At 36.9% G+C, this 15,463-nt stretch overlaps 2 protein-coding genes across 2 annotated transcripts; both read right to left on the minus strand.

Annotated features, from left to right (window-relative positions):
* Positions 1-6,183: 6,183 nt before the first annotated feature.
* Positions 6,184-7,039, minus strand: LOC142550627 (uncharacterized). Its single transcript, XM_075659702.1, has 2 exons — positions 7,012-7,039; positions 6,184-6,629 (listed from the first exon to the last, which is right to left on the minus strand). Exons 1-2 carry the CDS (start codon positions 7,037-7,039, stop codon positions 6,184-6,186), a joined length of 474 nt encoding a protein of 157 aa, XP_075515817.1.
* Positions 7,040-13,400: 6,361 nt separating this feature from the next.
* Positions 13,401-15,148, minus strand: LOC142551195 (UDP-glucuronate 4-epimerase 6-like). Its single transcript, XM_075660295.1, has one exon. The coding sequence runs from the start codon at positions 15,045-15,047 to the stop codon at positions 13,674-13,676; it is 1,374 nt and encodes a 457-aa protein (XP_075516410.1). The 5' UTR covers positions 15,048-15,148; the 3' UTR covers positions 13,401-13,673.
* Positions 15,149-15,463: the final 315 nt, after the last annotated feature.

Here is a 15,463-nt window from a genome sequence, read left to right on the forward strand (position 1 = left end):
ATGTTGTGTACCTCATTTCTTGATAAGGGCATAGAGATGTCCAAACATGCAGATGGGTAGTCATATGATGATTATACCGAACAACCCTCCCTCGGACTTTCCAAGTGGTTATCATTCATCGAGAGGATAAGTATGTGGTTATGGTTGTACACCATTAGTCCTTAAGATCCGGGAAAACACTGATGCTCTATATTCTAGGGATGTACTTTGACTCATTTACCGACTCCAGGAGAGTCATCATGTGGCGAGATTGGGTACAGCTGTGACACATGTAGGAGCCAGTGCATTGTAGTCGGGAATTCACCAGTCACCTACGGGTGTGGATATCCTGTGTGATCTGATGAAATAATAGTGCATGGAATCTCTGATCAGAGTATGAAATGTATATTGAAGAAGGAGTTCTCCAGTTGTACATGCGATGCCACTATTTATTCTCAAATATGTGTCACATAATTATTGAATTCTTATGCAACTCTTGATGAATCAATGGTTGCAGATTCGATCGGGATATATGAGACGAAGGGACCGTACTGTACGTTAATCATAATCGACTGATTCTTGTAGGCACTATTAGTGATACCTAGGAAATCATGGGATGATGCTACTAGATGCTCTTACCATTATTCGATGGGTTTAATCAGAAATATGATTTCTGACATTCTCATAATCAATTGTTGATACATAGAATGGGACAAATTAGGGTAAGCTCGAATAAAGGATTATGTCCTGAATCACAAAGAAATGTGAACTCACGGCTAGCTGTATCCCTGAACCATTGAGGGTCACACAAGCTATGGATCATTTTTTCCCGTTGAGAGAATAAATTCAAATAGCTAAATTTATATAAAATTATGATATAGTAAATTCAAGGAGTTGAATTTATGACAATTAAATTTTGAGAAAATAAATTCAAGAAGTTGAATTTATGAGATAGTAAATTCAAAAGTTGAATTTATGAATTTATAAAATTTGGAGAGAATAAATTCAAGGAGTTGAATTTATAAAATTTAATAATTTTATTTATTAATTTCAAAAGTTGAGTTTATTAAATATTAAAATAAATATAGTGAGAACTATGTTTAATTGGCTTGTAAGATTACAAGTCCAACATACTAAATAATTAAAGTTCTTAATGGACTTTGATTAATTAATTAAACTAGTTGAACTAGTCCAATTAATTAATCAAGCCCATTAATGTTATTTATGTAAATTAGGTCATGACTTGATTATAAAATATAGTTGATGAGCTAAAACCCTAGCCTCCAAGAGACTACATTTTTTGAAAAGGCCTCCCTCTCCTCTCAAAGAAATTTCGGCCATCCTCTCTTTAAAAAGGGGTTGAGCCATCACTCGAATTTTCTCTCCAATGTTGAAACTTCTTCCAAATGTTCTAGTGTTATATGGAAGAGGAACAAATCTTCCAGTCATGGACTTGATAGAAGGATTGTAGAAAATGAGCCTCGAAGGAAGATCGTAGAAAATACATCAAGTGCTATCTCCACTAATCCCGGAATAGTTGGAGACTTGTGAATATTTCACCAAAGGTAAAAGTTTTAAACATCCTATGTATGTTTATTTATTAAAACCATATGAGTGCTCAAACAAATATTTTGATTGTCAAAATAAAATAAAATTTAAAATTTCTGCTGCGTTTTAGACACGAGAAAACCGAGATCCAACATAAGCTTGTATGACGCAAGCACGTTTGTGAAAAAGTTTATGAATTGATGGCACGTCTATGTTTATGTAAGTATGTTTAGAGTTTAAGTATGCATATGCTACTTTAAAATGCATGTGGTTTTATTATATATTACTTGTTATTCTCACTTTATACATGTTGAGTCTTTAGACTCACTAGGCTTGATAGATGCAGGTGAGGACGATTATGAGGAGGCGAAAGGTGGGGACCAATGAGTTGGCTCGAACGGTGCAGAGGCCTAACCCGAGAACCGCTTAAGTTTTCAAGAATTTTTATGCACTTTAAATTCATTCACACTGACTTTCATTAAATTAATTCACGTTGTTTAAACAAGTACTTGTTGCAAGCCATTTTACATTTCAAATATTTAAATAATCATTTTATCTGTATTTCATTTTGAGAAATTATTACTTATTTAAGAAAAAATTTTATTTTCCGCAAATTTTAAGTAGTTTTTAAGTACGGTACGTCACAGATAGTGCTTGCAAGAACCTTTAGTCATGGTTAGCGTACAGTGCGGTCTCTTCAACACATATATCTTGATCGAATCTGCAACCATTGGTATATCGAGAGTTGCATATGAATTCGATAACGCTGCAATTTATCTTTGAGTATTAATAGTGGAATGATATGTGCAACTAGGAAAACACTTTTCTCTAAAGTATATTTCTTGCTCTGGCCTGAGATTCCTTGCAATATTAACTCATTAGATCACAAAGGATATCTCCACCCTAAGCGAACGGTGAATCCCCGACTACAAAGCATTTTCTCCTACGTATTTTGAAACTACACCCAACCTCGCCACCTGATGACCCTCGATGGAGTCGGTAAACGGATCAAAGTGCATGCTAGTATGTATAGCCCTACGTTGTCCGGGTCAAATGACTAATGGTGTACAACTATAACTGCGGATTATTCCACTCGATAAGTGAAAACCACTTGGACAGTCCAAAGAAGGGTTGTTCAGTGCATCATCACATAATAACCCATCTGTGTGAATGGACATCTCCATGCCCTTGTCAATGAAACATGGCGTTTACACCACAGATGCTAGTCTCAAGCTCGAGCGACCTTTATCCTTGTTTTAGGCGGCTGATTCGACTAGGAACATGTTTAGAATATATGGTACACTTCTTAATGAGTTTCATGATCTTACGTTGCGACGCAAACCTCATGATACATATTGTATATTCAAGAACTTTATCTATGCATTTTGCATAGGTATACAGATAAAGTATAATGTCATAATCGAATAAAATCGTAAAATATTATTAAAATAAAGATTGTTTTACATTAAAGTCAATAAAGCCCGAGCCACAAGTTGGCTTTTCGGGCATCTACTCTAACACACTCGACTCCATGTGGTCTGATACCTCTGAAATCCCTACCCGAGCACTATCAGAAGATCACCCGACCCCATGTGGTCTGATCCTTCTAAAATCCCTGGTCGAGCAACCGATCCCACATGGTACGTCCCCTCTAAAGCCCACCATAAAAATAGCACCCGATCCCATGTGGTTCAACCCCTCTCAAATCCATAACCGAGCACTATTCGTCGACCATCGGTAACCAAATATACAAATATTGATCAGCAAGGAATTCTGAGAATTTCGAGATAAGCAATCAGTCAAAGATATGATACGAATCAGCACAAATCCTGTAATGCCCGAGATTTTGATTCTATTAATCTGAGATTATTGATTATGAATTGATGTGATTATAGCTGGGCCATTCCGAGACCAGATTGGCCAAAGCATATGAAGGGTGCATATTTTGTACAGAACTGTTGGCGCCCAGGCGGTAGAAAAGGGCCGCCCGAGCGCCAATGCATCAGAAGAATGGATTTTGGACAGAGAGTCTGGCGCCCGAGCGGTAGTTTTTGACCGCCCAAGCGCCAGTGCATAGCAAGTTAAGTGTTCGGGCAGCAGGTGCGGCGCCCGGGCGGTAGTTGGTGACCGCCCGAGCGCCAATGTGCAATCCGAAAGAGCTTGGGCAGAACATTCCGCACCCGGGCGGTAATTCTCGACCGCCCGAGCGCCGCTTGAAATATGTAAAAAGAAGACACGTAGCTTAGACATGCATTAGGATATATATATATATACATTTATCCTTCAGAATTTGGCAGAAACGAAGAAAGAGGAAGCTCGAGAAAATCTTTACGCCTTTATATTTAGATCCGTCCGTCTGATTTTTAATCCGACTTCAGTACCGTGTTCCTATCAACGAGAGCTTCAACTGGACGTAAGTTTTATTACATTTTGTTATGTTCTGAAAATATGATATGGAAGGAATCAGATATGATTCATATATGTCGTTCTTGCGATATTAGACATCGTATAATTGAAACCGGATTGAAGAACGGATACCGTATAGAATTGTTATGAATTTCAGAGTTGATTGGACTGAGATGTGATATCAGAATTGTATCGTTATTGATTATGAGTTGTGTAAATTGATATCTGATTGATTTATATTGCTGGATATATTGAGATTGTACAGTTATGTTGTTGAAACAGAATTTGATTGAGTTCTGATTATATCCAGTATTGATTGAGTGGGGTATTGATATTGTATTCCTCGTTATTGTCATTGTCAGATTGAGTATTGACAGATTTGAGTTCGAGACTTCGACAGAGTCAGATTGACAGAGAGAAAGGTATAAATCAATGTTGATTCGGATTGCACAACTCGAGTTAGATTTGACTTGAGTTTCCCAAAATCACATACTGAATGATTATTGCATTGATATTTGCAATTCTTGATATTGATATGCTTAGTCTATTAATCTATAGTAAAGCATGAGTTAGAATTGGGTAGATCCGCCTAGTCTTTGGCAGAATCGAAATGGCAGAACCGCCAAGTCACTGGACTTTTGGATATATATCAATATACTGAGGAGAAGACCGACTCCTATTGCAGATCTTCGATATAGACCGCCAAAGTCTGGGACTAAGAACGTACCACCATCTAGCTGGGGTAAAGTAGATGGGAGAACGTTGTGTTCTTATTCAGATCGGGATCCCTAGATTAGAGATAAGTCGAGTCTGAGATGATGAGTCCAGAGTTTGAGTTACAGTTTTATATCGATTCATGTCTTTCAGATTTGATACATGTTATTGATATCTGTTTCATACTTTTATATATGTTTTATATGATTGCATGTTTACATTATTTATACTGGGATGTATTTCTCACCGGGGTTATCCGGCTGTTGTCTTGTTTGTATGTGTGCATGACAACAGGTGGGACAGGATCAGGGTCACGAAGAGAATGAGAGATTCAAGATTAGCGTGGAGATCCGGACTTAGAGTAGAGTGATTTTCAGTACTTGATGTAGTGGATGAACTCTAGTTGCGATAAACATATATTGTACATTATCTGTACTTTATGTTGATATTTATATCAGAGTGATTACTTTACGTTTTCGCATTTGTATTTAAAAAAGAAATTAGACCCAGATTAATTAAATGATCCTAATAATGGTTAAGAAGATGGATTAGGTTCGAATCCCCACAAATCCAGCAACCATATCATCTTTCCAAGTAAACTTACCTAAATGTAGCTCTATCTCAATAAGTTAACAGATTCTTCCCACTCCTATAAATATCAAGGTATGCACTACCATTTGATTCATTCACACAATGCTCGCACTGAGAACTACTATCTCTCACACTTTCACAGATATTTTCTTGAATCGAGATCTGACTCATGCATGGAGGGGTCATGCCGAAAATACTCCCTGATGGCCACTAAGTCCTGTTTGTCTGTGCAGATTCGTCTAGACCGAACCCGAGATAAATTTTATGTAACATCAAAATACATCAGTCAAATTAATCACCAAATCAAATATATATCTCCAAATCAAATTCATCTATCTAAATGTAATATAATTCAAAAGTGTCCCACACGTTTTCCTATTGTTTTGTACCAAAATTGTTTTAGTCCCATTGTTACTTTTAAATAATTACTAAAAATCAGGGATCAATTGCATCTAAAATCTATAAGCTAGTCGACCTTTTGGCATATTACAAACAAGAGAGACTAAAACATTTTGTCCTCAAATTATTTGAAGAAAAAAAGTGATAAACCGGGATTATGCAGTACACATGCATTCCATATGACATCCATATTGAATCTATGTAAAATTAATATGAGTAGCCTGTACTCGAATCATTATTTTATAAACTAGAAGGTCTCTTATAAAACAGTCTCACAGATCTTATTCGTGAGACATGTCAATCCTACTCATATTAATGATAATAAAAAGTAATAATTTTTCATAAATAATACAAATAAAAATATTAGTTTCACAAAATTGGTCAATGAGAACGGCTGACAAAAGTTTTTTGTGTATTTTATATGAAGTATTTCGTCGAGTGTGGCATAAATTAAGCCATATGTAGATCAAGACAATTGATTTAAGTTGCACTGCGAACATCATTATGAATTATAATAATTTTTTTTGTTTTGAATCAGGAAACGGTCTATGCATTAGATAAATCAAGAGAAGCTACATCCATCAACCAAGATGGGTAAACATCCTCACCCCAAGTAAATGGTGAAGGATAAGACAAAGCAAAATGCGCTAAACAATGAGCGACTTTGTTCGAACATCTACTAATATTACGAATTCTCAAAAAACACCCAGACTGGAGAAGCTCTTGAATGTTCGAGATAAGAAAACTGTCATGGTTTATAATTTTCGTAGTCTCTGTCAGTGCATTAACCGCTTGAATCGAATCTGAAAACAGCCAAACATTGCGATAATTACTTTGCACCGCGAGCTTCAAACCAAAAAGAATAGCATTGAGCTCTGCAGCAACCACTGAACCCGGATGGCGAATACCCCGGCCTGAAGCCACACAAATAAAACCACGGTGGTCTCTCATAACTGCTCCCACACTAAAAACACTTTTCTGCTCATTGAAACCTGCATCAACATCCAGCCGGAAATGTCCCAAAGGAGGTTTAGTTCATTTCAACACTCTATCATGGTGCTTAGCCACTGGATCTGAGATCCACAATCTCTTTGCTTTCTGAAATTCCTCAAGATAAGAAGGAATCCAGTTTACCTTAAGCGAGTAGTTGGATCTCATAAGATTATGTTTCCAGATACAAATTTCCTTCCAAATGGCACAGGATTGCATGACAAAAAGCTCAAAATCAAAATTTGAAGAATGTTCATTCAAATTCATACTGCATAACCTAAATGATAGATGTTTGCAATTCTTTAACCATGGCCAAAATACAGAACATTTCCATGCTTCTCTAACTTTCGGACAAAAATAAGACAATAGCTAGTCGAACCAAACCTCGCTCCACAAAAGGAACAACTCCCATTACTATGGACTAGCCGATCTATTGAACAATTATGTATAAACTAGCTGACTAATTATTAATAAGCCGATCTTAAATTTATTAAACCTTAACAGTTACTCATTCATTAAAATCTAGCTATCTAATTGACTGGTAAATAATCAATATTCCTTATTACAAACGTCTACAAGAAAACTCGGTTTTAACAAATCGGTCACTAATAAGTTGCTAACTGAAATTTGTGACCGATTAACTACCGATTTTTGGTGGTCGCATAAATAATGGCCGATGCAGTGTTATTTTGGTCACTAATTGAACGACCAAACTAAAATTTAATTCCCATTTTTGGCGAAAATATATTTTACGATTGAAGAATTAGAAACTCAAATACAGCAACAGTCAATAATTTTGCCATTAAATAAATTCAATCACTAAATTTGGCGACTAATTTACTTTTTTGGTCACTAATTTAGTGACCCAATTTATAAGTCAGAGACCAAACCACAAGATTTAGTCGTTTATTTAGCAACCTAGTTATCCTCCTTCAATTTGTAGCAACCAGCCTCTTCTCGTTAATTTTTTCTCATACCGTACATATACCAAATACACTTTACCTTGACAAAATACCAACATGATTCATAATATGTTAACAACATGAACTTCGAATAACGACAAACTCCAAAATCAAAAAGTAATGTTTAGTAATTTAGACATTTAGTAAAAATCTAAAACTAAGAAGAGGGGTACTATCTGTTGGCGTACCGTTTTTCGCATCAGCGGAAGTTTTAAATTTTTGTTCCGACATTCGAAACTATCCTTGGACGTCATATGTTTATTTAATATTCATAGAGTGTTTAGTCTTTATACCTCTGTGTATATAATGCTGGATGCCAAACCAATTCGAGGTTAGCGGAGATGACCCTTCTTGTATATCCTTATAAATGGATCTTCCTCCTCTTGATCGTCAAATCCGGTCCACGATCAGATATTGCATTCCTCGCTTGGATTGCACTAGAGAAGACAAACGATTTGTGCTTTGAGATGCGATCGTCCGAATTTTCAAAATCCAGAGTCGGTGCAACAGCGCGGAGCTCGATCGTGGAAGAAAGTCGGTCGAGGCGCAAAGGTCGTGTAGGATTGGGTGTTGTTTGTTTTCATGTAACTCACATGTGGCTGATTGCATGGGCAGTAGGCATGGGTTTGGTTGGTTTAGGAGTGAGTCCCCGGTTTGATCATGGTCTTAGGATAGTTGGTTAAGGGCTGGACACGCTTGTTTTTGGTCTAGGATCGAATACGGGGTCGTGGGTGCAACTAGGGCTTCGGTGTATGCGCGCAGGAAAATTTCATAAACTTTCAGGTGCTGTTCGAGGGTCATAAGTGGTTTGGTCTAGGTGGTTTAAGGGCTGGTATGGTACGGTTAAGGCATGGTTTAAGTTTGGAAAAGTTTGGTTGAGTTTCGGGTTAAAACTGGGACCCCAAACCAAGTTTTAAAACGAATCGTATAAGTTATGGAACGGGCTCGAGGTTACCTCTAGGAAATATTTACAATTATGTTTTTAGGTGTTTTAAGGAGTTCGGTTGGATTCGGGTCGAAATTTTGAGGTCCGGGTGTAAAATGGTCGGTTAGGGTTCACAGGGTCAAAATGGTCATTTTGCGCCTGGGTCGAATTAGAAGTTCTGGCAGTGCCCTAAACACGATTTTTCATGTTTTAAATATTTATGTTATCACATATATGATTTTTTATGTGATTATTAAAAAATACGTTGCATGCTTGATTTTAAGAAAAATTTACGTATATGCATGGTTTTATTAAATGATGAATATGATGACATGCTTTGAAGGATGGGAGTTGGTTGTGACTAATACGATGACATGATGACACGATGACATGTAAGGCCAAGGCTCAGTGGACGGATAATTCTGTCGTTGATGTCCCCGCCGCCGGGTATCACGGTTACACATATATAGATCCATCGACTGACACGATGATACGAAAGTCACAACTAATGAATGGAATTCAATTAAAAGAGATGAACACGTATATGATGATATGTTGAGACATGTTTTGACACGTATGCTTTATTATGTTTACGTTTACGCTTTAAAGATCATTAAATGGATTATAATTAAGGTACTTTTCACTGTTTTCTGCTATGTATATGTACTTGCTATAACATTACAGGTGTATTGAGCCTTTAGACTCACTAGGTGTGAGTGATGCAGGTGAACATGTTGATGTGGAGACTGGAGACACTGAAGACTGAGTAGGCGGAGCTGGGCGGTGCACTAGATAACCCGAGGACCTTGCGTTTTTTCGCATAATATGTTTATGAAGCATGAGTTTAAGCAACATGGTTAAATGTTTTGAATCTTGGTTTACGTTGTCGATTCATCGGACTGTTGATATCTGTTCGAGTTTCTCTTTTAAATCAATTGACTATGAGATTGAGTTCTTTTTAAAGATTTAACTAATTGCAGTTATTTTTATTCAGAGGTTGGATGACCTTTTAAAAGCATGGTTAACTTATTTAAATGTTTTTGAGCATCTGTATTTTCCACCTTAGCTTTAAAAAAAATATTTCAGTAGAATTTTAAAGTGAGTGGACGTTTCACTTAAACATGTTGAAAAATGTCTCTTCCCATAGCCCTATCATGGCAGCCTCTTTGTGCATCACAAACATGAATTTAAAAACATAAAAACTAAATTTTTGTTCATGTTTTTCCATAAAAACGTAAATATAAGAAAGTGTATGATATTTTTCATGCAATCATGTTCAATACACATATTATGGTATGAACGATGAGTGAATGAAAATTAAGGCGTACCTTTGCGTATTTCGCGCACGAAAACAATCTTTGACGCGAGAACGTTGATGGAGAGACGGGGAGAAGACCTTGCTGAAATTCCTTCGAATTCACGTGAATAGCTTTAAAAAAATGTTTGATGTGTGTTTGTGTGCTCATGGTGGAAAAAGCTCTAGGTTTTTAATGTTTTAAAAATGTGGTTTGAAGTGTTTTGGATTTAGTAAACTATATCTTTTGATATAAATAATTGACTAGAAAGCTAGGCTCAATAACCTAGGTAATAGGCCCATTAGGCCCAATATAATATAGTTAAAATATTTTGTTTAGGAAAGTTTCCGAAAATATTAGCCGAGTTCCCAAAAAATCCTTATTTTCGTCAAAAATTGATTACCGGTTTAAAATATGACTCGGTTTGTAAAAACATACCAAAAAACACCATTTTTGAAAACACCGTTTAAAATATACCATATATTAAATGATTAAAATAATCATTTAATAAAAATATTTTCTTTTTACAGTCCCCGCTCTCCGTTTCTCGATCGCATCTTGAATAAAAACACTTTTTATGCATTCTAATATAAAAACCTATTTTAAACATGTAAACATGACTACCACATTTAATTGATGCAATTAAAACAATTTAATTAGTCATTTTCCATTTTTCCTAGATTTGTATGCAGTTGGATTACGTTATCACATTTTGGATCTTATAAAAACTCTAGACTCCAAACTATTCCGATTTTTAAACAAAGATAGTCTTTCTTTTATATCCCTATGAACGGTTCACCGGCTTTGATCGTCTAATCAGGTCCACGGTCGAAGACTGCGTTCCTCGCTTGGATTGCACTAGAAATCACAAGAAATTTGTGCGTTGAGACTGTAGCCTCCGAATTTCCAAAATCCGGAGATGGTGCAGTGACGGCGGCAAAAGAGCACAAGATGGCCGAAATTTCTTCCCAAGAAATTATGATGGTCGAGACTTGGTTTAGAAGGAGGGGAGGGGTGTTGTGTTGATTTTGTGTGCAAGATTTCTCATATCTCTTTTGTGTGACCCCTCATGGTGTATTTATAGAGCGCGACTCCTGATCCCACCAAAAGTTCAGGAGTACTTGTGGTACTATGACTTTATATTTTATTATAATAAATTTTCATATTATTAATATATAATATATTTATCAACTTTGACTTTCTCAACGAGAACACAGAATCCGATACTTCTGTGACCTCAATGGTTCAGGGATACAGCTAGCCATGTGTTCACATCTCCATGTGATTTATAATAATATTTATTCTTATTTGGGCTTATCCTAGTTAGCCTCATTCTTTTCATCAACTCCTTTATCAAGAACGTCAGAACTCTTTTCTGATTGTACCCATGAGATTATGATAAGAGCGTCTAGTAGTATCGTCCCATGATCCCCTAGGTATCACTGATAGTGCCTTCAAGAACCTTAAGTCATGGTTACCGTACAGTGCGGTCCCTTCAACACATATATCCCGATTGAATCTGCAACCGTTGGTATATCGAGAGTCGCATGTGAATTCGATAACAATGCAATTTATCCTTGAGTGCTAATATTAGCATGGTATGTGCAACTAGGAAAACACATTTCCCTAAAGCACATTTTTTACTCTGGTAAAAGACTCCTTGCACTATTAACTCATCTAATCATATAGGATATCTTCATGATATATTTTGTATATTCAAGAACTTTATCTATGCAGCTTGCATAGGTATATATATAAAACATCATGTCATAATTGAATAAAATTGTAAAATATTATTAAAATAATGATTGTTTTACATTAGAGTCAAATAAAAATTCAAGCCACAAGTTGACTCGTTGGACACCTACTCTAACAGAATTATGGTAATTGGAATGAAGCATTATGATGGTAATTGGAATGAAGCATCGGTGAGACAATCTTTTCTCTTGAGGGAGAGGCCATTTTGGATATACCTTTACATCATAGAGGATGTGCGGAAATAAGAATATGGCAGGGGAGTTCAAATGGACTTTATACAGTTAAATCTGATTGGGCTATCAATTTTCTGGGAGAATTTCAAAATGCTGCTCGTTTGTGCTCTGTTTCTAATCAGCCTTCCACAAGCATCTCAGCCTCGTACTGGATAGCACCGGATTCTTCACATCTTCTCTTGGATGTTGATGCAGCTTTTGTTGATGGTAAAAGTTGTTGCAGCGCTAGTGCAGTGTGCCATGATCACCACAGGTTAAGGCCTCTTTACTTCGTTATCCAGGTTCTCTTAAGAGAGGGAAGTTGTTGGCTATGTGTTCGGGACTCGATTTCTGTTGCTCGTTGGGGCTATCTGATGTATGCTTGTTTTCGGATTCTCTTCAACAGGTTCAAGGTGTTCTTCTTAGCTGTGAAGACCATGGCATGGATCGTTAAGTGTGGAAATTCGTGATATCATCAGGGATTCGGATGTTATGTCAATCCAACACATGAAGAGATCGGCTAACGACGCGGCACGTCACTTGGCTCGACATTCAGTTATGACTATGCAAGATGTAGAATGGTTTAGCTATGATTTTCTTAATCGGTTTTCTGTAATTGTACCTCGTGACTTAATCGTTTCTGGTTAATGAGATTTCATATTTAAAAAAAAAATCTTCAAAACTCCATAAAAATTACTTGTGTTGGTTTTTTGTTTCTTGGCATTATTTTCTTTCCAGTTTGCATTGTTAAAATCTTAGGCACGTGTATTTTTTTCTTTAGATCCAGCCAAATCTTTTCGCATTTTGAAAAACCTTTTAAAGTATACCAACTATATCTGTCGAGTCGAGAAAATGATTTTTACAGATAACAAATATTAAATCCGATTTAAAAATCATCTCAAGCACATATATTTCGAAAAGAATTTAAAGATTTTATTCACTTCTTTTAAATTCGACCATAACGAAGGCTAGTTGAAATTGTAGCCAGAAATTAATTGTTTTTTTATAATATTATTTAAAAAACATCTACAAACACCGATTTAAAAAAAAAAATTGTTTTATAAAAGCCTGTTATTTTACTCCAAAATTTGTACATCCCACCTCAAAATAGATGGAATGGAACACCTGCTCCGTTTGTACGATATTTTATACCAACATATATATATATATATATATATATATATAAGTAGATCTGTTGCGAGAAGATCCCACAAATCTTTATCTGTGAGACGCACCAGTCCTATCAAAATTCAAAATAAAAAGTAATAGTCTTAGCATAAAAAGTAATATTTTTTCATGGATGACCCAAATAAGAGATCCGTTTCACAAAATACAACATGTGAGACTGTCTCACATAAGTTTTTGCCATATATATATATATATACAAACATACGCATTTTTCATTATTTGACAAACTTGTTCTTTGGGGAATTCAAATTAGTATGCAATACATGACTATGTAGTATGTCATTTCAAAAAAAAAAAAAATGACTATGTAGTATGTATTAAATGTAGCAAAAAAAGAGTCTGAAAATTAGGACCAATTATATCATAGTATGAGCAGGGAGATCGATTTCATTGGTTACATAGTTAATATATAAAATCAGAGCACAAATAAAAATTATAGAATTCAATCTTATTTCATCTTTAAATTAAAAATACATCATAATACAATTCCAAATTCACAGATTTACACTTGCCTGTCGTTTTTTTTTTTTTTTTTGTGTAAAAATATATGACCTATATATTATACTATTACAATAATTTATGACATTAAATGGTCCAAATAAACAGACACATAAGGAAAAAAAATAAAAATTTAATATGTGGAAAATTAAATAAAAGTAAAATAAAAATTTAAGAATGGCCTGGCTTCCCATGTGATGACGGAGACTTATGCTTCCTCATTGGTCGAGGCATCAATTTCCTTTTTTACCCTCGATTCGATCCCATAATAACTAACGTACCACTTCACGAACTTCCTCAATCCGGTGGCTAAGTCGGTGGTAGGCTTGTACCCGAAGTCCCTGTACGCCAGGCTCACGTTAGCATGCGTGAACGGAACGTCGCCGTTTCGAGGCATTTTGATCACGTGCTTCTTCGCCTTCGCGCTCAGCAAACTCTCCAGAATCCCGACCAGTTTCCCCACCGTTACCGGAGACGTGTTCCCTAGGTTGTACACCCTCAGCTGTGCCGCCCCTCGCTTCTTTCCGCCGCTTCCGGTGCTCTTCTCCGCCGTGTCGAGAGCACCGACACAGCCCTTCACTATGTCGTCTATGTACGTGAAATCACGCGCCACCTCCTTGTCCTCCTGCGTCACGTAGACATTGATTGACTTGCTCTGGAGGATGTCCTTGGTGAAGAAGAAGTAAGCCATGTCGGGCCTTCCCCACGGCCCGTACACGGTGAAGAATCTCAGCCCTGTTAAGGATAGCCCGTATATATGATTGTAAGTGTGGGCGATTTCTTCGCCAGCCTTTTTCGTGGCGGCGTATAAGCTTGCCGGCTGATCTGTACGATCCGTTTCAGAGAATGGAATCTCCGAATTCAACCCGTAAACGGAGCTCGACGAAGCCCAAACGATTGCCGGCTGAGGATCGGCGGATTTAGCGACCTCCAGTAGATTAACAAAGCCGGCAACATTGGAATTGACGTAGGATAGTGGGTTTTGCATAGCGTATCGTACACCAGCCTGAGCCGCCAAGTGTAGAATGTGCGAAACCGGGACGATATCAAACAATTTGGTCAGCAATTCAGCATCGTTAATGTCCCCTTCGACAGTGAAGATCTCGTGCTTTTTTAGCAGCTTTTGCCGGGCCCGTTTCAGGGACGGATCGTAGTACGAGTTGAAATTATCAATACCCAGCACACCGTCCCCGCGTTTTTTAAGAGCTAAAGAGCAATGCGATCCAACAAATCCAACGGCTCCGGTGACCAAGACGGAGAATCCGTTTGGCCGTCTGGGAGTGGAGGAGTGGCGGACCTGTTTCTCCCAGGTGGCGCCGCTGCCATAGAAGGCGGAGGAGAGGAAGTTGTTGGTGGCGTGAATGTGGTGGTTGTCGCCGGAGAGAGGCGGGTAGTTGAGCGTGAAGAAGAAGATCAAAACCAAGGCGACTAGAAGGGTCACACGGAAGAGGAGCTTGGAGGAAGCTTGGAGGAGTTTGGTGCTGTTCACGCGGCGGATGTAGCTGTTGTAGCGCTCGAGCTTGGTGGTCTTGCTGGTGTCCGGCGGCGATGAGGAGCCGCCGATCATCGTATGGTATTGCATTTGCAGTGTGGAGTTGCAAAGCTTTATTTACTTTAGTTTTTTAGGGGAAAAGAGTGTTGGATGAATGAATTATAAAGGAACAAGCTTTAGAGGTTGGGGATGAAGATCTCATCAAATATTAAATACATCAAACCTACAAATTATTTATATATAAAAAAATTGAAATTCAAACTCCTACATATACAAGTTTATAAAATGTAAGGCGTAATTTAAAGATGGTTATATGATAAGCCATTATTATTTAATGCTAAAGGTCAAAAAAATAATATTGTATAAAGATATTTACAACCATTATAGTCAAAAACTTGTGTGAGATGATTTCATGAGTCGTATTTTATGAGACGGATCTCTTATTTGGATCATCCATAAAAAAATATTATTCTTTATACTAAGAGTATTACTTTTATTATTAATAT

The sequence above is a fragment of the Primulina tabacum genome, chromosome 7 (assembly GCF_025594145.1).
Source record: "Primulina tabacum isolate GXHZ01 chromosome 7, ASM2559414v2, whole genome shotgun sequence".
NCBI classification, from domain to species: domain Eukaryota; kingdom Viridiplantae; phylum Streptophyta; class Magnoliopsida; order Lamiales; family Gesneriaceae; genus Primulina; species Primulina tabacum.